The sequence below is a fragment of the Rattus rattus genome, chromosome 5, assembly GCF_011064425.1.
Source record: "Rattus rattus isolate New Zealand chromosome 5, Rrattus_CSIRO_v1, whole genome shotgun sequence".
Taxonomy (NCBI): Eukaryota; Metazoa; Chordata; class Mammalia; order Rodentia; family Muridae; genus Rattus; species Rattus rattus.
Window position 1 is genome coordinate 98,126,961 of NC_046158.1, and position 25,412 is coordinate 98,152,372.

Genomic DNA, 25,412 nt, shown 5'->3' on the forward strand with positions numbered 1-25,412 from the left:
TCACTGAACCAACTTGACAGCTTATTACATGTTCTTTTTTTTTTTTTTTTTTCTTTTCTTTTTCTTTTCTATTTTTTTCGGAGCTGGGGACCCGAACCCAGGGCCTTGTGCTTGCTAGGCAAGCGCTCTACCACTGAGTTAAATCCCCAACCCCCTTATTACATGTTCTTAAGACAAGATGTTAAGGGGTTTCATACTAACAAAAGTGTTCTTATGGGAGTCTTTTAACCACTGAACTGTTCTGACTTATTTAATATAATTGACAGATCAAGTCTATTTAAAAAGTGTTCACTTTGTATACTTTTATGATAAAAGTTTTTGTGCCCCCAGAATTATGGATGAAATTGATAGTAGCCCTTTCTTACAGTTTGAAAATGTTTTAAACAGAAAAAACAGTAGACAGTTATACATCTGTTTGCTTGTTTGTTTTTTAAGATGGTCTCACTATGCAGCCTGTGACCTGGAATTCTGTGGGGACCAAACATGGCCTTGAACTCACCAAGATCCACCTCTCTCTGACTGCTGGGATTGAAGGCATATGCTATCAAGCACACGCACACATTTTATAAAATCCCATACATTTTTCCTCACTACCAGTTAATTATAGTGGAATTGTGTGATCAGTGCATCTTGAAGACAAGTCTTCAAAATAGCAATACCACCTGTCTCTTCTAGAATTAAGCCATGGACAGTGTGGGCAGCTCATTTTCAGGAACTTAGGATTTATATCCTTATTTCATGGAGAATCACTGGTACTTAATCAGAATAAACTAGTTGCACAAAATTGTTGGATTTGAAGAAAGTGCTTTAAGGGTCCTTTAATAACTTACGTTGTATCATTGCTAATTAAAAGTTCTTCCCTCCCAAGTATGACTAGAGTTGAATTCTTAGAACCTGTGTAAAAGTGCTAGTTGTGTAATCTCAGCACTGGAAGGGTGCAGACACAGGAGATCCCTGGTGTTCCCTGGCCAGCCAGTCTAGCCTAATGGGTGAGCTCCAGACCTATGAGAGACCTCAGCAACTTGGTAACATTAGGATTCACTAGCAGTGGTCCTCTAGTCTCCATACCCACATAGTTCAGATGGACCTGAACTTCAAACAAATTAACACATTGATGAATGACTTTGGACAGAAAATTAAAGCTAGGGTTGGTAAGATGACCTGTAAAGGTGCTTGTCATCCCTGATGGCCAAAGTCGAATCCTCAGAAGCCATATGGTAGAAGAGAACTGACTTGTGCACACACACACAAACCTCCACGTAATCTGCTCTACATAGTTCAGGCTAACCAGAACCGCAGAGTTAGACCCTGGCTCGAGAAAGGAAAAATAAAGTTGGTGCATGCCTTTAATTCCTGCAGTTGGGGAGAACGGAGGCAGGTAAGTTCAAGGGTGGCCTGATCTATATAGTTTCAGGCTAGCCAGAGCTACATAGTGAAGCTAAGGAAGGTAGGATTATTGCCTATTGAAGAAAGTGATCTAAATGCATACTAGAAATAAAATTTCATATACACATTTTTAAAGCTAATTTTAGCATATTTGAAACTGCTTTACAGAGACAGTGTTAAATGACAGCGATGAAGATGTGTTAGAAGGCTAACCCAAACAAGATGGAAATTTCAAGACAAATCCTAAACTATTAAATAAACTCATAAAATGGGCCCCCCCCCAGACACAACAACGGGCAAACAGCCTTTGAAGCATTGACTTGAAATCCATTTTGTTTGCATCTACACTCCTTGATCTCAGCTATCTCACAGTGCCTTGCATGTAAAAGTGCTTAATAAATACTTGAATTGACAAGCAAGTGTTTATTCTAGCATGTTAGTTTCCCAGGATCTCCATAACTTGTTTACCTAGGATGAATTTTAGAATCTGATAAACACCATGCATACTAACTTTAGGCATACACAATCAAAATGCTTCCAGAAAGGTCAACTGCATTTTGGAGAGCAGGATGACATATTTGAGACTAAAGAGATTGCTTCTCTTCACATTGCACTTGGAATCTTTGAGGGACAAGAACACTTTCCGTCTATTCCCATACTAGCATCTCAAAGGCAGTATGGTACTTTGACTGGGGTTTGCTTGGATTGGGAAGAATTTTTAAAGTGATGTTTTTGCCTTAGCCTGAAAACACCCAATTTCAAGAGTTTTGTTCCCTCATTAAATTTTCACAACTTAGATGACTCTCATCTTTAGATTTGGAAAGCAAGTGCTTAGAATTGCCTGTTGAGCTCAAAACCAGATGGAGGTGTTTGAGGAATGGAGATGTCTTTAAGGAGCTAAGCCAGAGCAGCTTGGGTGAGATAGGAGAGACACTTTGCAAATCCATTTACTAGTATTGATTGAGAAGTGTTAAACAGATTAAAGAAAATTCGGTAAATTCCGGCAGAGAAGACCAGGATCTGTAGTACACAAATTAAAACACCAGGTGGTGGCATTTGTTAGCAATGTATAGCAGCTTTTCTGAATATGTCAAATCACAATTCTGAGTTAGAGAATTACCTGTTTCTACAGTTGGAGGTTATCATTCCTGTCTTCAGGACTAGGAAAAAAAAATTGGAAGTCCCATTTTAGTTTCCTAAAATCTATAATGTGTGGCTGAAAGGGTAAAGGCTTTAGGCCTCCAGGTGCCAGATGTTAACAACCCTGATTCCCCTGTCAACATGTTTTTTTTTGTTTTGTTTTTTTTTAAAGAAATTATATGTGTATGGGTGTTTTGCTAGGTGCTTTTGAGGTAGGCCAAAAGAGGGAGACAAATCCCTGGGAACTGTTGTGATATGCCAAGAGGGTGATGGTAATTAAATCTGAGTCTTCTGCAAAAGAAATCAGCACTCTTGATCACCAATCCATCTGTCCAGCGCTCCCCAAACCCCAAGGTAATTTCTTGAAGTAGTAATTAAATGAAAAATTCTAGCCAACTTACATATCTATGAAGCATGAGTGTGTGGTATTTCCCCTGTCTCCATGAACTAGAAGAAAAAGCAAAACAAAAACAAAAAACCTGATAGCAACAAGCTTTGATATCGGTTTCAGCCCTAGGAGTGTTTGCAATTTTTGAAAAGACAGAAAAGATCTGGACTAGCAAAATAGTGTTAACGCTGTTAATAAAGTGCTGTAAGGACGTTGGCGGCTAAGGAAATGATGGATTATATCATAGGTGCACTCAATTGTTTTCTCTGTTCACAACCCACCTAAGGCTCTATTTGGAGGCTTGAATCTTTCACCATTAACATTAAGTTCAAAAGTGTGTGAATTGAGTTATTACGCGTGAGTCATTGTGTTAGGCTGGCTGTAATCAGAAACTATTCCAACCGCGTTAAACCCCAGCACTTGGAGTGGAAAGGAGTTCTTTTGGCAGCATCCCAAACCTTTTTTTATGAGTTGGGAATTAAATTTCAGCCGTAATCTCTTAGGCCTACCAAATATCAACCTTAGGTCTGGGGGCGTGGTTATCAAAGTTCTCTAGAGGACCTTGCCTGATAATACCGTAAAAGGCCGGGTTCTCTCAATTCTAAAGCAATGTTACGTTGACCTTCCTTTAAGAGCTGTACCCACAATTATACTGTGCAGAATCCGGAGACCTCTGCGTTCACGGTTCATTCCTTGGTTCCGCCCCTTTAGGCACCAGCCGCCCAATCGGGAACCGATCTGCCACAGACCGCACCCCCTTCACTAGGCCCCGCCCTCCCAGCGCACAGCCGGGCCCAGGCCCTAGTTCGCGTTTTGAGCCCCTGGTGCCACCATAGCTACTGCTGCGGCTGCCGCGGCGGAGCTGAAACGGTCGATCGCGATGCCCGAGGGCTCTGTGAGCTGGGTCCCGAGCGAACGGGGGCGCTGACGAGTAGTAGGGGTTTCTAGAGTGGGCGGTGGACTGTGGGGTGGGTGGGCTGACAACGAGCTCCCAGGACTGGGGTGTGGGAGGGAGGCTCTCGCATTGGATCGGGCCAGCGCGAGCCCGGCGGCCACCGCGGTGCTTCGGCCCCTTGCCCGGTGGCTTCGGAGGCCTCCTCCCTTGGACACCGCAGTTACCATGGGAACACTTGGGCTGTAACCAGCGCCAGACTGGTCACTAGCCCATCCCGTTCTTCAGTTAAACGCCTCTGGCTGGCGTGGGCCTGACATTTTTTCACTCCAGGGGTCGTACTCACCCTGTAAAAAAATCTAGCAAGATAGTGTGGGGATGGGGAGTGGGAAAGCACAGGGCAATGCCCAGAGTAAGAGTTAGTGACAAGCAGAAGACACCTACTGTGATGATAAGGTTGCTTCTGCCATCTCAAGCCAGTGTAAGTGAATATCCGAAGGCCGTGTTGAGCGAGAAGGCAGTACCGCTGTTGAGACAAGTCCTAAGGCCAGGCCAGGGACTGTCCTTAGGGGTTCCTCGTTATGATGGCTGGAGAAGGATCAACCATTACAAGCCGCATCAAGAACTTGCTGCGGTCTCCATCCATCAAATTACGCAGAAGTAAAGCAGGAAACCGGAGAGAGGATCTCAGCTCCAAGGTGAGTCCTTTCCGAAGCCACCTCTTACCTACTCTGCCCTCCTGCATCCCTCCTGCATTTCGTTGCTTTCTAACCTTTCTCTTTCTTGGGGGTGGGGGTGTGGGGGTGGGAGAATGAAATTCCTCTGTTGACTTTAAAAGATAATATACGCTTATCTTTCACGACCTGATTTGAGGTTGGAAGAACAACAGCAGGCGTGGGTGGGCTGAGACGCAACCATGGCTTGAAGAAGTGCATAGGAGGAAGGCAACCTGGGTTTAACAGGTCTTCAGTTCAAACTGAGTGTGTGCTTGGGGAAGCAGGTTGACATTTTATGACTCAGTTTCTCTTCTTGGAAGAGGACAGTGAAATCACATATTCTGTAAAGGACCTAGCTGTGACTAATGTATTAGTGTAACAGTTAGGGTTATAATGTCAGACTGTAGTAGCAAAAAGAAATACACTAATACACTTCATCTAAGAGAGCAAAACAATTTTATGACAAGCTTGGTGACGCATGCCTGTAATCCCAGTACTAGTCAGAGGCAAAATCAGTGTGGTCTATATAACAATTTTCAGGAGAGCCAGGGCCACATAGTGAGACCCAACCTGTCCAAAGAAGATGTAGAAGATTGAACTGGCAAGACGGCTTAGTTGGTAAAGACCTTTGCCAACAAGCCTGGTCTGGTTCGGATTCCTTAGATCCACAAGGAGTAAAACAGCTCTTGGAAGTACTTCTCTGACTTCCACATGTGCTTGCACACATGCAGGGGAAGACATAAATGTAAAATGGTTTATCTCTTTCAGATACTTAAATTGATTTAACTGGAACTTCTAGGTTTCTCTTGGTAATGTGAAGGAGCCACGTGTGTACCACAAAGACAGCTCTCTTGGTCTTGGTCCCTGCAGCACTGCTCGTTCTGATTATTGTATGCCAGCATCCTTTCTCTGGGCAGATGCTCATCCTCCATTCTTACGTGTCTGGGTTTTGGTCCTTATGCTTGTTTTTTATTTGTTTGTTTGGTTTTGTGGCAGGCTCTGGTTACATAGCCCTGGAAGGGTTCAAACTACAAACCCTGCCACAGCATCCTGAGTGCTGGGATTTCTGACACCCAGTTCATGCTTTAGTCAGTTTTGAGGATTGCCACAATTTGGGGCATACAAAAGTAGAATACATTTACTTAATCCCTTGAGAGAATCTTGAACATTGTTCCCACAGGATCAGATTAGGTTTTGTGTCTTATTAGCAGCCTGTAAACATAGTAACTCTTTGTGGTACAGGACTGCCAAGGGCACAGTCCTTAGAGACAGCAACATATTGTTGCCTTGCTGGGACTCTGTTTCAGGAAAATTTAGAGTCTAATGTACAGCATGACCAGAGTTCTGGGAAGAGTTACTGGGTCCCTTAACAGAGCTTTGGTAAGGTGAACAGCTTTCCTGTATATTCTAGCAGGGATTAAAATTTGAATTAAAATTTGCCACATACTTTATAGTGGCAGAATTAGTGCCCCTTTCAAGGGTTCTTATTAATAATTGTTCCTATTCTCTAGAGGCAAAAGAATGGGTACTCCAGCTTAGACATTCATAGATACAACTTTAAAAAATCTTTCATTTATCATTGTTGTGATATCGTGTATGGGTGCAGGTGCACATGTGCCATAGTGTTGCGGAAGTCATCATGGCAAGCACTTTTGCTGTCCCTAACGATGTGGCTCCAGCTGCCCTACAACCCCTGATCCTGTCTGTCTCCTCAGCATATCCCACTGTCGTGACCACCACAGGCACCCTGCTGACTTGTGGCAGCACTCTCAGACCATTTTTATCTTTCGGCTCCTTTTTTGGCCAGCTCTAGTAAACACAGTAGGGATATATTATGGTGTATTAGCCTGTAGTATGCATGCTAACCATGAGTGGTCTAGAGCCTGGAAGATGCCATCCCCTTTCTTTAAGACGCCCATGTCTGTCATCATCAATGTGTTCTGCCTGTTGGGTGATGAACCCGGGATAATAAAGCATTGTCTTTGCCACCAAGGAGCCTGTAGCTAAGTTAGACGCGTAAACAAGTAATTACAGCCAGATTTGGTAAATGCTGTCCTAGAAACATGCACTAAGTCATTAATGGAATTACAGTGGGAAGAAATTAGGAAAGACTTCACAGAAGAAGGGGTATTTGAACTGAGTCCAGAAGTAAGAGAGGCTTGCTCTAGGAAAACTGAAAGGAAGACATCTTTAGGATCACCAGTAAACATCCTCATTCCAAGTAGGAAGTCAGTGCTGACCTTTTACATGATGTCACGAGTGTCTCTGTTTACCTACCTTCTCACATCCCACAGTGAAGGCTTTCTACATCAGGTTACTCTAAAAGCTTACTCTGTACTCACATAAGACATGCCTCATGAGTCCCTAATACACGGTAACTAAGGTAATTGTGGCATAGATTCATGGGTACTTGATTTTGTTTTATTTTTGTTTTATGAGACATGATCTCAGTGTAGACCAGGCTGGCCTGGGACTTCCTATGTAGTCCAGGCTTCCTTCCTCAGCCTCCTGAGTACTGGGAAAGTTTTGGACCACGGTGCCTGGACATGGTAGCTAACTTTGAAATAAAACTAGAAGGTAAAAAAGACAGGAAGTAAGAAATGAGGGCTCAGAGTGGCATCATGCAATAACGTCCTCTTTCAGGTTTTTCTTGAGACAAGATCTTGCTATACAGTAGCCCGGCAGGACTCAAACTCACTTTGAACCATACTATTCTGTGTCACAAAAATGTCCACTTACATCTCAAGCTGTCTATGTCTTGCAGAGCCAGAGCAACTTCCCTGATGAGTTCTGCTTCCTTGAAAGCGATCTCTAGTTGTCTTTATGTGTCTTCATTTTCAGTTTTCTCTAAAAGTTTATCATTTGTGTATTTTATATATATGGGTACTTTGTCTGTGCATATAAGTGCATACACACACACACACACACACACACACACACACACACCCCAGAAGACAACATCTGAAGTTGTGAATTGCCATGTGGGTGCTGGGAATTGAACTCAGAACCTTCGGAAGAGCAGTGAGTGAGTGCTCTTAACCATTGAGCCATCTCTCCAGCCCCAATGTCTTCATGTTCTTTACCTCTTTCACAGCCCACTGTGAGAGCAGTGTAAGCTGGATAGTGAGTGGGAGAGAAGTACAGGGTTGAGACAGATGTTAGTGCAGGTGAACTTGGAAGAGCTGTGAGCTCTTGAAAAATCAAAACCAGGATTAATGAAACAGAGCACTACTCATTCGGTGCTTTTTATTCAGGAAAGAGCCATTAAATATGGTTAAATATGGTTTAAAGCCAAGATGAGAGCCAGCAATAAAAGGTGGGGTTAATGACTATAGGGAGATTAGATGAGCAATGAGATTTTATCAGGCTTTCTCATAGGGAAGGGGGGTTACTCTATATAGTGTAAATTGGAGAAAGCTGGTTTGAGATTTCATGCCAGGTCTGCAGATTCTTGAAGAACTTGAAGCTCTTGGTTGTAAATAACTTTGAAGCCCAAATCCTGTACATTTCTTGTTCCCCTGTCCCCTCCTCATCTCAGCTGAGGCTGTGAAATGTGTGTGCTCTTGGTAGATAATCTTCTCTCCCTTCTTTTTCCTAAAGCTTCTGAAGATTTTTGTATAGATGGAACGTGTGTTGTTCTATTTTTACAAAGGACAGAAATGGACTGAGACTGAGCAGGCAAGACTGAGGTTAGGGACACAAAAGGACTGCCTGTGCTAAGGGGTGCTGTGAAAAGTCATCTTTCCTAGTCACTATTGCTCTGCTGTGGGCTGTGTATTATTCTCTCTAATAACACCAGGCAAGGTGACTTTCTTGTAGCCCGGTTTTGTGATTGCACAGCTATTCTTGTTCTCTTCTGTATGATTATATGGTCTTATGGTAGCTCTAAGAAGGGTATGCAGGTAGGTTTCATGAAGGAGCAAAGACTAGCATTAATCTGATTCCAGCCTTCGCTTAGGTTTTGAGACCAGATATTAGTATAAGAAGCCTTTCTGCCTTTCTGTTAGAGGGAGCTGAACTTATTTTTCAAAGCATTTGTGTGTCCTAAGTGCTAGTTTGGTGCTGACTGCCTGGGAGAGTGGTTAGTAGGGTCTCAGATTATTAACATTTTAAAAATAAGCCTACTGGGGCCTGTGGATGCAGCTTAGTTGGTAGGGTGCTTGCCTAACATGCGTGACACCATGGGTCCCATCCCTAGCACCATATAAACCATGCAAAGTAGCACACACCCAAAGACCCAGCACGTGGAAGGTTGACACCAGTCTGTATCGTATGAGAGTCTGTCTCAAAAAATACAAAGAAAAGAAACCTTTTCTCAGGACCCATTCTCACTGTGTAGAAGCAGAGTATCATGGAGTGGACGTTGGTAGCCAAGTGTATAGTAAGTTCTGTCAGAAGCCCACCGTCAGCTGTGAGCCTCTGGCCTAAGTTGGTTTTATATCCAAACCTCACCGAGGTGTGTGGACAGCCCAGCAGTCCAGCCTGGGTCGTGTGCTCTTCATTGTCAGTAGTTTTGCATTCTTCTCTGCCGTCTAACTGCACAAACTGTGTAGAGTGGATCTCACAGAGCTGCACTGCTGCGAGGTCAGACCTAAGGTCAGTTGTTGCTTACTAAGAGTTCTCCAGGAGTTTCGCTTGCCATCAGTAGCCGGAAACTAGATGATACCATCTGATGATGGTACCATAAGCTTTACGTCTCACCATTCCAGCAACAGCTCACTTTGGGACTTCTAGGAATGAACAGATTTCATTGTTTGATATATACTCTCTGAACTCTCCACTTGGGATAGATGAACAAGAACAGAGATCTCAGGCCAGTAGGTGAGCCCAACCCTCGGACCCCTTGATCTCTGTCCTCTTGCCTCAGCTTCCCCAGAGCTAGGGTTGTCAGCATATGCTCCCGTGCCTGGCTGTGGTGTGTTCTGGGTTAAAGCTTATGGAGTGTCTTGAAATCCTTAGAGCAGGCAGTACGCTGTAAGCAGGGCTGCCCTCCTGGCTTTGATCTTCTTCCTCCAGTGGCTCTAGCTTTTAAAGTGATTCTCTTCTTCCTGAACCCAGTAACACCTCTTCCTTTTTGTCTAAAAATAGCCTGGCCTCTTCTGGGTCTGAGTTGTCTTCAGAGGCTCTGCCCTTGTCCTTGGCCACACTCCCTCCAGAGTCCCTCCCTCACTTTGCTGTTCTGCCCAAGTTACCCTGTTGGATCAGCCTTTGGTAATTTTTTCAGTAACAGGATTAAACCGAGAGGCTGGACAAACACTCTACCGTGACACTATGTCGTGTCCGCAAGCCCTCCCTCATCCCCATTGAATGCTTGAGTTCCTATCAATTGGACCTTGGAATTCTCTCCCTTCACTTCCATTTGTCACCTGTGTGTTCTCATTTCTTGATGAATGAGGAAACCGGTAAATGTGAGGCATCCGCCTGATAATCTGCCATGCCCCAACCCCCTGACTCCCCAGCTGGGCTTGGAACTGTTATTACTGCCCTTCAGAGAGCAGTCCAGGGCTTGAAATCTGGGACTGTTTATTCAAACTAAGCTTCTCTGTGAACATCGACTATCAAGCTGTTCTTAGAGTATCTGTTGGCTTTACTTCATGTTCAGACAGCAGTATTGTTAGGGGCAAAAGCTACAGTGTTTTCAGTAGGCTTTGTTATGTTAGACATCTGTTTGCATTGTGACAAGTTAAGCCCTATCTTTCTCCTGCCCTGCAGAGCAAACGGGTTTCTCTCAGCCTCCTTTGCAGGACACTCCTCCAGCTCTCATGGAGTGCAGGCCCAGGCTGACCCACCTTTGGTGTTTACTGTTCTACTGTTGTGAGCATTCCCTCCCTAGGGAGACATCAACTGCACTTAGTCCTTCCTCATAAAGTTCCAGTGACAAACCAAAGTCACATTTAACCAGAATCGACCCTGGGAGCCAGGTTTATTGTGTTTGCTATAGAGCCTGGGGTGAGGGTGACAGGAGTTTGGGCAAACCCTAGAGTGGCCATACTGGAAAGTCTTCACAGGTCATGGGTGATGGCTCCTCCCACTTAACCTTCTTCAGCTTCTATGCTCTAGCTCCTCTCAAGATGCCCCGAAAGCATGGTGCACATGCACTTAGGGCAGAGTCTCATCAAGTGTCTGGAGGTAGAGGGAAGCAGCTGAAATCTCAGAGGAAGGTGCCGTGACTAACCCTCATTCTGTTCTCCGAGGGGACGTGAGCGGACAGTTTGGTGGTGGTCTCTCAACTCTTGGCTAACCTGAGGAGATGGCAGCTGTTCTGCTTGGCTTTGCCTTCTTCATTTTCCTTAAGACAAGAACTCCTCTTGTAGCCCAGGCTAGTTTTCAACTCATGGCAGTTCTCCTGCCTAAGCCCTGCCTCCCAGTGCTGGGATCAGAGACTTGTGCCACCCCAACCCTTAACTTCTATTACCTGCTACTTAACATTTAAAAATTAAAGGGGGTAGGGATTAAGGGAGAATAGCAGTGAGCATGACAGTCACTTTTATGTATTCTGTATCTGTCCCAAGAGAATCTCCCACTTTCAAAAGAACATCTAGAATTTTGATAGTCCGTGTATAGAATACAGGTTGCAGAAGATGGGGTTTGTTTGTTTTTTAAATGATTCATTTTTATTTTTATGTGAATTAGTGTTTTTCCAGCATAAAAATTTGTGTGAGGGTGTTGGATTCTTAGGATTTGAAGTTTTAAGTGTTGAGATGTTTCCACGTTTTTTCTTACTCTGCCCTTGTAGCAGCAAGTCCATATAGTGCTGCTTTTGAATTTTCTTTGTCTATTTCTTTTTCTTTTCCTTTTTTTGACAAATCCTTGCTAAATATTGCTGGCCAAACTCACAGCTTTAGCCACTGTGCTGGGAGTCTGGAGAGCATCTCCACACCAGTTGTGTTTATAGTGCCTCTTCCCCTGGTTTTGAAGGACACTTAGAAGGGCTCACAGTGCAGTCTCCTCTGAGTGCTGGGGAGTACGTGTTGCTCCCTCTCACTGCAGCAGAAAACGTGTGGAAGGCTTTTTCCTAGTCTGTAAAACAAGCATTTGCCAGAGACTAGATTTTAAGCTCACATGTCTCATCCTCCTGACACTGAAATGAAGCTGAAGATGCTTTCTCTCCTTTCACCTTCGTTCGTAGTTGAAATTTAAATTTACTGAAAATCTTGGAACACTCAGCGCAGCCATCTGGCTGATATCACCCCCCACACACTCTGTCTAATGCTCTTTTAGAGGCTTCATGAGAAGTCGGGGGGGGGGATTGTCATTTGGAAATGTTTTTTATTGGCACTAGGGATGGAACCTAAGGCCTCGATCTAATAGAAAGTGCTGTCCCTGGGAGCCAACTGCCCCCCCCCCGCCACATCCACATCCCCCAACCCCCATGTGAGCTCCCTTTTCCTTGGTAAGGTGCTATCATTTCACCAGTCTGAGATCCGCCCTACGTCCTGTGCTCCTCCATCTCCTTAAAGGTCCCTTAAAGGTGCTGGCATGTAACAGAGAAACAGAACTTGTACAAATATATGAAATACAACATGCAGAAGAGTTTATGAAACATAACAGTGTAACACAAACAAGTGTTTCTGCTCTGCACGTTGGCAACTGATGGCAGTTCAGATGGCACTAGGTAGCTGAGCTGGAGTTCAAGCCTTGGCTCCCATAGTTCCAGAGCTCAGACGTAATCATTATTCTGTATCCCTCCCAAGAGGATCTTCATCTTCAAAGGACGTCCAGAATTGTGATAGCCAGGGAACAGTTTACAGGTTGGAGAAGGTGGGGTCTGTCTGTCTTTTAAATGACTTATTTATTTTTATTTTATGTGAATTGGTGTTTTTCCAGCATAAATATCTGTGTGAGGGTGTTGGATCCCCTGGAATTGGAGTTACAGATAGTTGTGAGCTGCTATGTAGGTGATGGAAATTGAACCTGGGTCCTCTGGAAGAACAGCCAGTGCTCTTAACTGCTGAGCCATCTCTCCAGCCCATTGGGTGGGGGGCTTTAGATACACATTTTTATCAGGGTATGGTGGGGAGGCACAGATCTGTAATCTCAGTACTTGGGAAGTGGGGGCAGGAGGCTGCAGAGCTCAAGATCATCCTGTCTTCAAGATCATAGAGAATCCAGCCTGGGCTACACAGTACTCAATCTCAGGAACAAAACCCCAAATGATTGTGACCACACATGCACTCACCCTTCTCCATACTCTCCCTAGAAAGGTCAGTGTAAAGAATTTCTTCAGGGCTGGCCTTAGACCCCTGTCTAGCAACCTTTGCCTGTCTGGATTCTTGCTTTTCCTCTCACCCTGGCCCTGTCCCCACAGCTTGCCAGGGCTGTTAGGGAGCTTTTAACTTGTGGGTCTGTGGGTAGTTGAAGGTCAAGATGTTGCAACTGTGGTTCCTGATGCCTGTGAGCCAGAGCAGGTGATGCTGCTTTTGGATTGGTGGAAGCAGAGACTGATCAGTGATCCATCTGAGGTGTTGTTCGGCAAGGTGATTGAGGCTCTTGTGTTCTTGAGGAGGGCCTAGTGTAATGCTAGATCTTTCCCTCCTGCTGGGCCATTTGTTACTTTAGCCTATAACCAACCTTATTTTTTAAATCATGGAGATGCTGAGTGAAATCTTTATTTTTGTGAAAACAAACAAAACAAAACTATCCCAAATGCACTATGTCAGCACCTGAATGCTGACAGGATTCGATGAATTTGAACACTAGAAATGAGGTCACTTGCTCCCTTGACTCCCTTTATCTGCATGGCTCCAGGGTTCTAAGTTTCCTCCAGCAGATGTCTGCCCTTACCTGACCTCAGGTCTGTATGGTTTTGATTTCTTCTCTCAAGTAGGGAAGTGTGACCTGTAAGTGCAAAAACGTGGGTCTTAAGGCATGCTCCCCCAGATTGCTTACACCCAGGGACACACTTTGAGTTAGCAGGCTGCTGGGGCAAGGAGTGGGTAGGGAGAGGGAACTCAATCCTCTCTCTCTCTCTCTCTCTCTCTCTCTCTCTCTCTCTCTCTCTCACACACACACACACACACACACACACAGAGAGAGAGAGACAGAGAGAGAGAGAGAGAGACAGAGAGAGAGACAGAGAGACAGAGAGACAGAGAGATACACACAGGACAACTTCCTTGCTTCAGAGAGAACTGGCTGGTGTCTTATTTGTAAAATTGGGTCCTGGTGCATTCCAGAGCTGTGGTGAGGCTTAAATGAGATTTAGTGACCATGTAAGACTCAAACAAGTTCACAGTTATAAGGGGTTGCTAATATTAACAGAGCACAAAGATTTGTGTAATATCAAGGAACTTTTTCGTAATTTGCTGGTGAGATTTAGTTTCTAGTTTCCATTTGTGAGAAGTCTCTTTTTTGCAGGCTCAACATCTTTTGTTCTACATCCTTAAGGACCTTTTCTTTGTCAATGATTTAACTTGTGTCAAGAATGCTAACTGAAAGGAAGGGTTAGTAATGGTGTCTCTCTCTCTCTCTCTCTCTCTCTCTCTCTCTCTCTCTCTCTCTCTCTCTCTCTGTGTGTGTGTGTTTAGTATATATGCATATGTGTGTACATATGCTCACACTTGGAAACCTGAAGTCAGCTGTCCTGCACCATCACTTTCTGTCTTATTCCCAAGACAATATCACTGAACCTGAATCCAGCTCAGTGACCAGAAAACTCCAGCACTCTTCTCTTTACCCACATGGTGCCGGGGATTATAGGGTCACATTGACCTTATACATGGGTGCTGGTGATAGGAACTCAGGTCCTCGTATTTGTACAGCAGGCATTCTTTCCCATGAGCCATCACTTCAACCCATCATGAACTCTCTCATACTAACTACATTATCATTTATTTTAGGGCTATAGCAATGAGTTTTGCAATTAAAAGTCAGACTAGGGGCCAGAGAGATGGTTCCATGATTAAGAGCACTGGCTGTTTTTCCCAAGGACTTCGGTTCAATTCCCAGGATCTACATGACAGTTCACAGCCATCTGAGTAATGCCAAAGGTTCCAGGGGACCTGACACCCACCTAAGCCTCTTAACACATAGACATGCATGAGGTGCACAGACATATATGCAGGCAAAACACACAGATAAAGTAAGTCAGACTAGTGAACTTACGGGGTGTGATGACCCCAGTTTTCTAGGTTAGATCAAATAGCTATCAATAGCTATTGCTATTTTCTAATAACAATGCCTTCCATAAAGTAGAGAAATAATTTTTCTTTGGAGAAGCTAATTTGTTTATATTGAAGTTTCAGTTTAAGAATTTAAACTCAGTGTGAAAACATATTAATTTTATAACCCACTGAGCTTCTAATTTGTGACTGCAGTGAAATTTTTATTTAAACAATTTGGTGGAGCTGATCTTTTGGTCCGTGTGTGCATGCGTGCGTGCGTGTGTAAACCCCACTAAGTTTCTATGAAGATTTGAGGAAATAGTCATCCTAACTCATGCTGCTGATCCCACAGCTAGAATAATTTGGTAATTCTCACCAAAAGAAACACTTCATTTTTCTTGTTGTTGTTTCTTTTCTTCTTAAAAAGATTCATTTACTTACATTGTGTGTGAGTGCTCTATCTACACATCTGAAGCCCCAGAAGAGGCACCAGAACTCATTATGGATAACCACCATGTGGTTGCTGGGAATTGAACTCAGGACCCCTGGAAGAGCAGTCAGTGAGTGCTCTTAACCACTGAGACATCTCTCCTGCCCCATTGTTTCTTAAATATTATTTTTCATAATAGTGAAATCTTTGATGTTCTCCCAGGAGCTCTTGACAGAATGACATACTTGTATGAATAAAATTCCTTGTATCTGCTGAAAAGAATAAAGTCAATCTGTCTGTTGATGTGCAGTGAAGTGTAAGACACATATGTAGAGTAATAGCAGATTATAAAATGCTTTGGAAATGAGTACCTACATGTCACACACATCTAGTAGTATACGCATAGAAAAAGTGAGGCTATAAACATCACTTGTGAGTATTGGTTACCTCAGGAAGACTTAGGGTATGGTGGACTATCACTGTAATTTTGTAAGATTTGAATCTGAAATAATAAGCCTACATTTTTGTATCATTTTTATAAATAGAAAAAGATAGTAAAATGAAAGTTTCTTCAATTAGAATGTGTTTTGAATTTAAATATAAAACATTTGAAATCTAAAATCCATATTTTTTAGTTACACACAAATGTTACTGAAAATATGTCTGGTATCAGCTTGTGGTTTGGGATACACACACACGTGTGTGTGTATGTGTATAAGTGTTAATGGGATACAAAAATACTTTCTTGGGGGCTAGAGAGAGAGATGGCTTGGTGGTTAAGACCACAGTTCACAACTGCCTGTAACTCCAGCTCCAGGGGATCTGACACCTCTGGCCTCCTGTGCTCCTGTACTCATGTACATACCCCCAACACCCGGCGGAGGGGGAGAGCGGGGGAGGGAGACAGGAAAATAATAAAAATAGAATCTTCAAATTGTCTCTTAAGAATTCCTGACAACCTTGTACATTTGAGATCTTTAAAAATATTTTCTTGTTGATGTTTAGTCAATAAAATGTTTTGATGCTTTTAAAGTAATACATGCTTTATGAAAAGAGTTTACTCAAGGGTAATATAGAGAAGTGAATAATGAAGAAAATATCTCCTAATTTCAACACTCTGGGAGACCACTGAAAGGCCAGACTCAGGATATGCCGTTTGAGTGATCTGCAGGAAGGCGAGGGGGTCAGTGTGAGGCGGGGGAAGAAGTAAAGCGAAAGCCCCAGGCAGCTTTGGGAGTAAAGAAGAATCCAGAGTGACAGATGTGCATGTAGGAAATCAGATTTGAATCGGGCTGGTGATGCATGGTGCAAACATTTACTTAGTTGGTAATGAGGAGGTTTTGAACCAGGAGAGGGGAAAGTCTACGGGATGGCTTGCTGTGAGCACCCTTGCCCCATCAGGAGAGTGGTGAACACCCATCGTCAGTCACACGTTCACTTTACCCAGGTCGGCAAGGCAAGGAAATGATGAGCATTCTCCCTGCTGACACAATCGGAAACCAGGAGATCAGGGAAACACTCAGCTGTATAGATTGGTAAATGCCCCCTTTTTGTTGCTGTTTTGGGAAGGGTCTCATATAGTTTGAGACTAAATGAGACCTCAAACTTACTATGTAGCTGAGTTCCTAGTTCTCTTGCCTCTGACTCTCTGGAATTACAGGTGTACGCTGCCACATCTAGCTTTAATTAAGCTCTTTTGAGGACCAGACATCATTCAGTTTGTAAAGCTTTGAGATTCTGCTCTTAGTATAGAGAAGTCAGATATTAGAGGGGAAAATCCCCTCCCCCATCAGGTCTGAATTGAACTGTCTCATATCTTTGCTTTTCTGGTAACCATGGAAAAGTAAGGGAGGGTCAGAAGGCTTCCTTTGCTGAGAAACTGGGCTATTAAGGCTGCTTTACTAAGCTCACCAGCTGTGGGCACGTGCTGGTGACTGTACTGTAGCTGGCCCTTCAGCAGAGTTCCTTCATTCTTCTTGATCTGATGCTTTCTTGCTTCTTCCTAACACTGCAGTGCCAGCTCCCTTGGAAACACGTATTAGCTCTCCATATTGACCATAGATAGGCTGCATGCAGCATAGCCCAGATAGGGCTGGGTTCTGACCACGTGTGATAGTCCAGCATTAGGAAAAGCTCCATCCCTCTCCTTTTTTTTCTTTTTCTTTTTCTTTCTTTTTTTTTTTTTTTTAAAGCCATCTAGTGAGGAGAGACAAGAACCCATTTTTATAGACTTGTTTCAACTAATGATATGTTGTAACTTTTTTGGTTTTTTTGGAGACAAGGTCTCTACATTGCCCTGACTGTTCTGAAACTCACTATGTAGACCAGGCAGGCCTCAAACTCAGAGATCCATCTGCCTCTGCCTCTCAAATGCTGGGATTAAAAGCATGCACCACCATACTCTGTCCACAAGTCGTGACATTAAAAAAAAAAAACCCATTAGCTAGAGAGATGGCTGAGTGTTTAGGGGGCACACTGTTCTTGCAGAAGATCTGATACGGCTCCCAGCACCCATGTCAAACAGTTCATAACTGCCTTTAACTCCAGTTCCAGAGGACTCTGCAGGCATGCTCCCATCCCCCACATACAAAATAAACAAATCTTTAAAAACTAAATAAAACCATAAAGCTAGTATGAAAGGCATGTATTGTACCCCTATCTTCTCCTGATAACTTTTGTCATCTCTTTTCTAGTGATTTTGCTGTGTTTTGAGATGGGTTGGCCTGGAACTCACTACTTATTATGTAGCCCAGGCTACCTTCAAACTTATAATGGTTCTCCTGGTCTCAGTCTTTAGAATGCTAGAATTATAAATGTGTGTTACCATGTTCAGCCTCCATCATTCCCCAAAGCCCCAGCCTGGGCTTGAACTCTTGGGCTCCTTAACTTTCCAAGTAGCTAGGACCACAGGAGCATGCCTGTTACTGTGCCCTGGTGCCCTCTGCTTCTTTGGTTTTCAGGCCTGTCCCTGATGTGCACCCAGAGGTGAGGTGATTTCCTAATGTGTTCTTGTAGTAATGGCAGCATTCTGTCGGTGTTGAAAAACCCAAACCTCTTCCTCAGGGCACCCTGGTTTTTGCTACCAGACAGCCTGAGCATCCCTCCTGGTTTACCTGAGTGATTCTTTATCTGTGAAATGGGTATAATGCTAGTCCCTCAAAGTTGTCAAGAGTATTGCCTTAGATACTCAATGTGACGTGCTTGAGCAGATCCTGACAGGTTATTTGTTCAGTGAGTGGTAACTCTGGTTGGTCTACACAGACCCTTTTGTCCCCTCAAGTGTTATCATAAGACTTGAAGTACTAGTTTTCCATTTTGGTTCCAGCAGGGGTTAAGATTTGGGGAAAATTGCAAAATGCTTTAAATATAGTTCAAGCCAGGTATAGTGGTACACACTTTTAATCCTGTCACTTGGCCAGGGAGAGGCAGGTGGATCTCTCTGAATTTGAGGATAGCCTGGTCTACATAGAGAGTTCCAGGATAGCCAAGGCTACAAAGAGAGAGCTTGTCTTAAAGCATTCTAGTTCAAAATCTGATTCTTAGGGTCACTGGGAAGAAAAGCCTTTCTTTTTCTTTTCCTTTTGGACACTGGGACCATCTGTGTTGTCCAGGCTGACCTACAAGTCCTGGCTTCGAGCATTTCTGTCAGCCCAGAGGTAGCAGGGGCTTTAGATGTGAAGCCGGAGAGCTTTAGCATGCAGATTAATAACCCTTTCTTGTGTTTTTATTCAGAAACATGCAGAGCCAGCTATGGGTTTGTCTACCTGTAGTCCCAGCCTATGTGGAGGCTGAGAGGTAGGAAGAGTGTTTAAGGCCAAGAATTTAGAGAGATCTATCTCAAAAAAAAGTGGTGGTGGCTGGGAGATGTGTCAATTGGTAAAATGCTTGCCACACAAGCATGAGGATCTGAGTTTGATCCCAGCATCTGCTTGAGAAGGTGACATTGGCATATACTATACTCCTGGTTCCCTGGAGCTCACTGGCCAGTCAGGTCAGCTGAACTAGCAAGCTCCAGCCTAGGTGATAGAGTGTGTCAAAAAGTGAGGGGAAACGCTATAGAAGATGCTACATATGTGTGCACATATACACAGGGACGTGCACACAGACACCACACACACACACACAGATGCACACACTCACATAGTTTTGCAGGATAGGGGGAAGGGGTGTAGGCTATGGGTGGTACTGCTATCTGGGGGTTGTGGGGTGTCTTGAAATAATTCTATTACTAGGCCAAAATTGGGCAACCATTATTCTAGTTTGCTAGTCTCCAAGGACTTGTGGCTAGAGGATCTCTAAGATTACTTCTTCCAAGCAGTAGCAGATTGACCTTCCTTAGAAGCTGAGGCTATTTTAATCCCAGCACAGGAGACTCCACTCAGCTCCCATTAATTCTGAATCGTTGAGCAGAAAAGCTTGGATTTCTGCCCTATTGGGGACATTGGTTTCTGGTAGTCTTTGTGAAAGATAGTACAGCTTTAAATTAGCCACAGCAGGTAAAGGCCAGGCAGGGTTGAGAGTCAGGTCTGTTTGCCTCTCCTGGAAGGATCCTTTTTGCTCTACTCACCTCTGACCAGATGACACTTTGGACTCTCAATCTCTGAGTCCTTCTGTCTCCCAGGTCCAGTCACTGGGTCTCTGTGCAGCTGCCTAGGTTTCTGTGGAAAGCCTGCTGGCTGTGTGCTCCTCTGTGGCTTTTGCATAAGTGGCAGTTTTTAGAACTGGGTGGAAAATGTGCTTTGTGAGATTATAGTGTAGAGAACAAACGGGACTGTAAACAGTTTTCTTGACGTGTAGGGAGGGAGGGAGCATGCCAGGGTCGCTGGCGTGTCTGTTTATGGAGACAACAGGCCACGCTTGTCCGGAGTGACTTACACCCCTGGGCTTCATAATTTGTATTGAGTGGGATTGAGAAACTGGGAAAAGAGTAGGGAAGAGGAAGCTGGAGGCAGCCAGATGGCAACAGAAGCAGATCGTTTTCCTCCCAGTTATTGGGATTCTCACCAGTTTGAGGTCAGCCAAATCTAGATGATCCTGGCTTTTTCAAAGTGATTCTGGTTTCTAGTGCCCCATCTTGAGGGAGCAGCCCCTTTATAGTATAGGCAGATTCCTGGTGTGGTGATCCCTCACAGTAAGAAAGAAAGACAAAACCTTTACAGTTTACACCTGATCCAGGCAAGGAAGCCTCCTTAGTGAACAAGCTGGGGGTGCAAGAGGCTGACTAGGAAGAGCTAAGGCCTCCTTACAGTTCCCAGGCTGTGTAGTCGAACAGTCTGGGCCTTCTTGGAACCGGTGAGATCTGAAGAGTCCTATTCCTGCCTCCTTTTAGTGCTCATGTTGACTGGTGCTCCTCCTCTCTACTGCTGGGTACCTCATCTCCTCCACAGTATAAAAATAGGCTTTCTCCAAAGCTGTGCTTAGTCTCTCCCTCCTGTCTTCGGTCTCCTCCTGCCTTGTTGGGAGCACTTCTCAATGCCAATTTCTAGCCCTACCCTCTCCAAGCTTTCATCCTGTTTATGCCGCTGAGTGGATTGCTTTGTGAGTTCCCCTAAACACCCCAGCACCCTTGAGAGAACAGCGCCCTGCCCGCTGTGGACCCAGGCCCTGCTTTGGCCGTAGCAATGCTTTACTTGCTATTTCTGAGGGTTGGAATTGTGTTTATTGCCCTCCCCAGCCTATAGTGCCCATTTATTGCCAGCTTCATTTGCTTTGTGACTTTGGTCTGTATTATTTCTGTTCTGTTGCAACTGTCAGCCTGCTTGTTTAGTTCTTGTTACCTCTCAACTGAGCTGCTCTGCTAGCTTCATAACTGTCTCCTGGGTGCCTTTGTGTTCAGTTCATCTCACCGAATGTAGCTTTGCTTGGGTTCCCCTCAAGGCCTCCAGAACCTAAAGATTATAATTTGACACTCAAGGTCTTTCTTGAGCAAGGAATAGAGGCAGGAGGATTGCCATGAGTTTGAGGCCAGCCTGTGCTTATGCAGCAAGTATTCGGCCAGCCAGGACCTACCTCAGACAAGCAATTCTTCTTCGTCCCCTTGTGTTCTACCTCTCTAGACTTAGAATTTTCTGGAGTGCAATTTTATCTGCTCTGTCATCCTTTTGTGTTTTCACCTGTCAAGATCCTGTGAGGAGGCCAGCAAGGTGGATCAGCAGGTAAAGACACTTGGTGCCAAGCCTGATGACCCAGGATTGACCTGGGGACCCACATGGTGGAAGGAAAGTACAAAGGCCCCCAAGTTCTTCTTTGAAGATGTATGTGCACCATGGTACATAGGTGCACACAAGATAGATAAATGTAATTAAATAAGTCCTGTCTATGACACAATGCCTAGTCTCAAAGTTTTGATAGAAACTTCATCTCTAAATGCCAAGAAGACAGCCAGGAAACACTATGTCCCCACTTTGCACCATTAGGCTGGGTCACCTTCCATGAAAGCTTCCTTGTTTCCTTTCCCTGAACCTTTCCAGATGTCACTATCTTCTTGGGGACTTTGTTCTTTTTGTGACCTTTGTCACACACTGGATTACTTTGTAGTAGATCATTCCTGATGGTTTTGAGGAGTGTGGGTGGGACTCCCTTAGCATCCTAGTGGCTTTATTAAAAATAAACAATAAGTAATCTGTGGCTAGAGCACATGGCTCCGCAGTAGAGCACATACTGATCTCTTCAGAGAACCCAAGTTCATTTCCAGCCCATGTCAGGAGGCTCACAGCCACTGGAACTCCAGCTCTAGGGACATCTGACATCTCTGACTTTTCAGGCACCTTCACTCACACACACACCCCTGCCTCACAGGCACATGCACCTGCACATCCCTACACTCATGCAAACACACCCGTACCCAGGTTATTTTTAAAAAATTATAATTCAAAAGTGATTTATATTTATTTCATTTGTAGTTTTGCATACATGTATGTCTCTATACAATTTGTGTGACCTACCCTTGGAGGTCAGAAGAGGCCTGGAAGTGGACTTAAAGACAGTCGTGAGCCTCCGTGTGGTTTCTAGAAGTTAACCTGGGTCCTCTGGAAGAATACCCTGTGCTCTTAACTGCTGAGCCATCTCTCCAGGGCCAGCTTTCAGACTTTTGAAAACACCCATTAACATCCTCTGGAGGATATGATATTTCCCTGTCTATTTCACACTGGGAGTGGTGGGTGTGTCAGCTCTCTCTCAGAGCTACTCTAGAACTCTGCCCTCCAGGAGCATTGCTTCAGTGGAAAGATGACACCAGTTTCAGGCTGGGAAAGGCTCTCCTCCATTTCAACATTCTCCAGCTGCCAAAGCAAGAGCTGGCTCAGCCTTTTAACATGGCTGCCCTTCCAGCTTTACACTGCATGGTGATGTATATGTAGATCATGGCAGCGTCTAAGGGGGTGCCCTGTTCTTGTGTGTGTGTGTGTGTGTGTGTGTGTGTGTGTGTGTGTGTGTAATATTTAAGTATATATATTTCAAAAATATTTAAATATATAATGTATATTATATATATAAATTTTTGTCTATACAGATATTTTGCCCTCATGTATGAAGTTCACACATACATGGCAACAGAGTACAACTTGCTGAACTGTTTTCACCTTCAACCACATGGGTCCCAGGGAGTAAAGTCAAGTTCTTAGGCTTAGCAGCTCATTGTTTTACCCACTGAGTCTCCTCACCAGCCTGGGTTGTTGGTAACTGCTCCCCCTCCCTGCATGCTGTGAAGGTAGTCTAGCCGAGTAAAGGCCACAGTGACCCAGAGAGGCCCGAATGGCCTTTCCAAGTAGACAGCCTCTGAGCAAAGGCCAAACTAAAGTCACAGTGAGGATAGCTAAGGGAAGAACTGTTAAATCCAAGGAATAACAGATGCAAAGGGGGACACTATCGTCTGCTTAAGGTGCCTCTGGAGGCTGAGGTAAAGGTGGAGGTGGCTGGGAAGAGGCAGCAATGAGAATATAGAAGATGATCTCAGAGAAATGGCCAGAGGCTGGGTGATTTAGGCCTTTCCAAGTTTAAGTCAAATGCTTGAATTTGAACTTTAAGGGCGATGGGAGCCACCGAAAGGATTTACGTGTACAGGAATCATTGTGGCCTGCCATGTTGAGAAGACTGTAGCAGGCAGGTGTAAAGCTGGGAGAGCATTTGGAAGTTACAGTCATACTCCAGTTGAAAGACAGTAGGCACTAGAGCTTACTGGTGCACTAGTAAGTATTGCAGGATCCCTGAGACTGGGGAGACCCCTGGACCGATGGCCATGTTAGGGTGCTCCCACTGCTGAGTCAAGGCTCCAGTGTTGGTGAGCTGGGGCAAGTTCACTCCTGCTCACAACTGATGGCACTCGGTGTGTTTAGCGTTCACTTTGTAGAGCAGAGAGAACCTCTGCTACCTTTTAAAGAGAGGACAGGAAAACATTATCAGTGGGACAATGATTTTGCCAAGTCCTTTGTGTTGGAGTGTTGCAGAACGAGCCTGGCTGTAGCAGGCTTCAGAAGAGCTTGGGGCTCTCAGACCCTTTGAAAGTGGAGCTCAGCCCAAACCTCCCTGCAAACAGGAAGCTGGTTTGAGTTAAGAACATAAAATAAAAACCAGCTGATGCCGATGCCCCTGAATGTTTTCCTTTGCTCCTCCTCTTCAGAGAGCCAAAGGAAACTGCTCCCCCTCCCTTAGATGACGACTTTAGAAAGCCAGAAGAAGAAAAAAACCCGTAAATCCTTTGAAAATAAGCCAAGATTTTTAGCCCATGCAAACTCCACTTGTGGGATTTTCCTAACCAGGAAAAATGTTTCTCTGCACTGAGCCCTGAGAGGAAAGTGACAAAACCTAAAGATTGCTGTGGTTGGGCCTGGGCCTCAGCCTGGCAGGAAGAAGTGTGTGGTGGTTTCCCATGCTTAATCTCCCAGCACATTTGTCGGTCATGAGGGATAGAGTGGACATGGCTAGAAGTGAAAGGAATATACCAGAGTATATTAAAGCATATATTGTAATTACATAATGTTTATGAAAATCCCACTTACACATACATGTATGTACACACTGGGTCACAATACAAAGCATGTTCTTACTATGACTAAATCATAGTTAAAAAAATGTTTCTTTTTTACTATGAAAACTAGTCTTTAGGGTGTGCATAAACCAAACCGAATCTTTCTGCTTTGTCTTGTTGAAAATTGCAAACTAGTTTCAAGCTTCTCTATAGAGCTGGATTCTCTACCCACAGAACACCTACCCACATTCCTATGGTGGGGATGGGGAGGGCAGCTGAAGACCAACAGACTTGGTCTTTGGAACCAGCACTGACCGATAGGGAGGTAAGGGATTGTACACATTTGAATCTAAAGGATTTGCTTCAAATTATATTGGTGGGAAGAGAACTGGAGGTCTGTACTTCACTGTACTTGGTTTGATGGCCTGCATTCCACTTGGGACATAGTTAGTGGCTTCAGACACACCACTCACCACTCTCTCTCTCTTCTCTCTCATTCCTGGAGCCAATGAGATGTTAGACTGAGAAAATAATGGAACAAGGCAGAAATTCAGACTCGCTGTCCAGAATGTCTAGCACAGACAGGCTAACATTAGGTTTAGTGCTGCAGCTGGGCAGTGGATAAGTGAGCAGTGTGAGCTTAGGCTGATGCACCGTAACCAAAGCACCAGTGCATAAGCACCTCTTGGACCAGTTCCTAGTCCATATCTCTAAGAAGCATTACTTTGCCACCTAATTCAATGGCCTTTGAGGTTTTGATTTTTGCTGTTCTTACTGTTATATTTAGTTGTGTGTGTGTGCGTGCGCATGTGCATGTGTGTGTGTGTGTGTGTGTGTGTGTGTGTGTGTGTGTGTGTGTGTGTGTGTACATATGTGTGTGGTCAGAGAACCTAAACAGAATCTCTGGAGCACTTTCAACTCTTCTCTGTTTGAAGGCAGTAAGAGAAGACACACCCAAAACTCTCACTGTTGATTGTGGGCTCCCCACTCTAGACACTGGCCTGTCACAGTAGACCCTTTCTGGCCCTGTATGTGGTTTACACCACTCCTTGGCCCTGTAAGACTCTCTAGGTCAGAGTTTTCATAGGTGAGTATGCTCTGTCTATGTGGGCTCCTTGCCCTCAATCAAGGAAGAACAAGGACATCCCTGAGGAAAGGCTCATCCAGGAAGTACAGACAGCCCTGGAGGGAACTAGAACTGGAGTGACCAGAAAACTTGTGACACGAGTGTCATGGAGTGACAATTATGAGGTTATAGGGCAGGGTGGACCTCATGTGACCTCATCCACAGAAAGACTAGTCAATTAATTTGAAGTTAGTCTAGTGGGGGTGGGGGTTGTGGCCCGCAGACAGTGAGGGACAGCAACACTGTGGATGAAGGTGGTGAATGTC

The 25,412-nt window shown here is 44.4% G+C and overlaps 1 protein-coding gene across 2 annotated transcripts in view; it reads left to right on the forward strand.

The window, feature by feature from the left end:
* Positions 1–3,731: 3,731 nt before the first annotated feature.
* Positions 3,732–25,412, forward strand: part of Mapkbp1 (mitogen-activated protein kinase binding protein 1) — a 49,296-nt gene continuing 27,615 nt past the window's right edge. For both annotated transcript variants that reach the window (XM_032903984.1, XM_032903985.1), the window contains exon 1: positions 3,732–4,504. In XM_032903984.1, the coding sequence (XP_032759875.1) occupies positions 4,388–4,504 (117 nt within the window). In that variant the 5' untranslated portion in view covers positions 3,732–4,387. The remainder of the gene's footprint in view (positions 4,505–25,412) is intronic.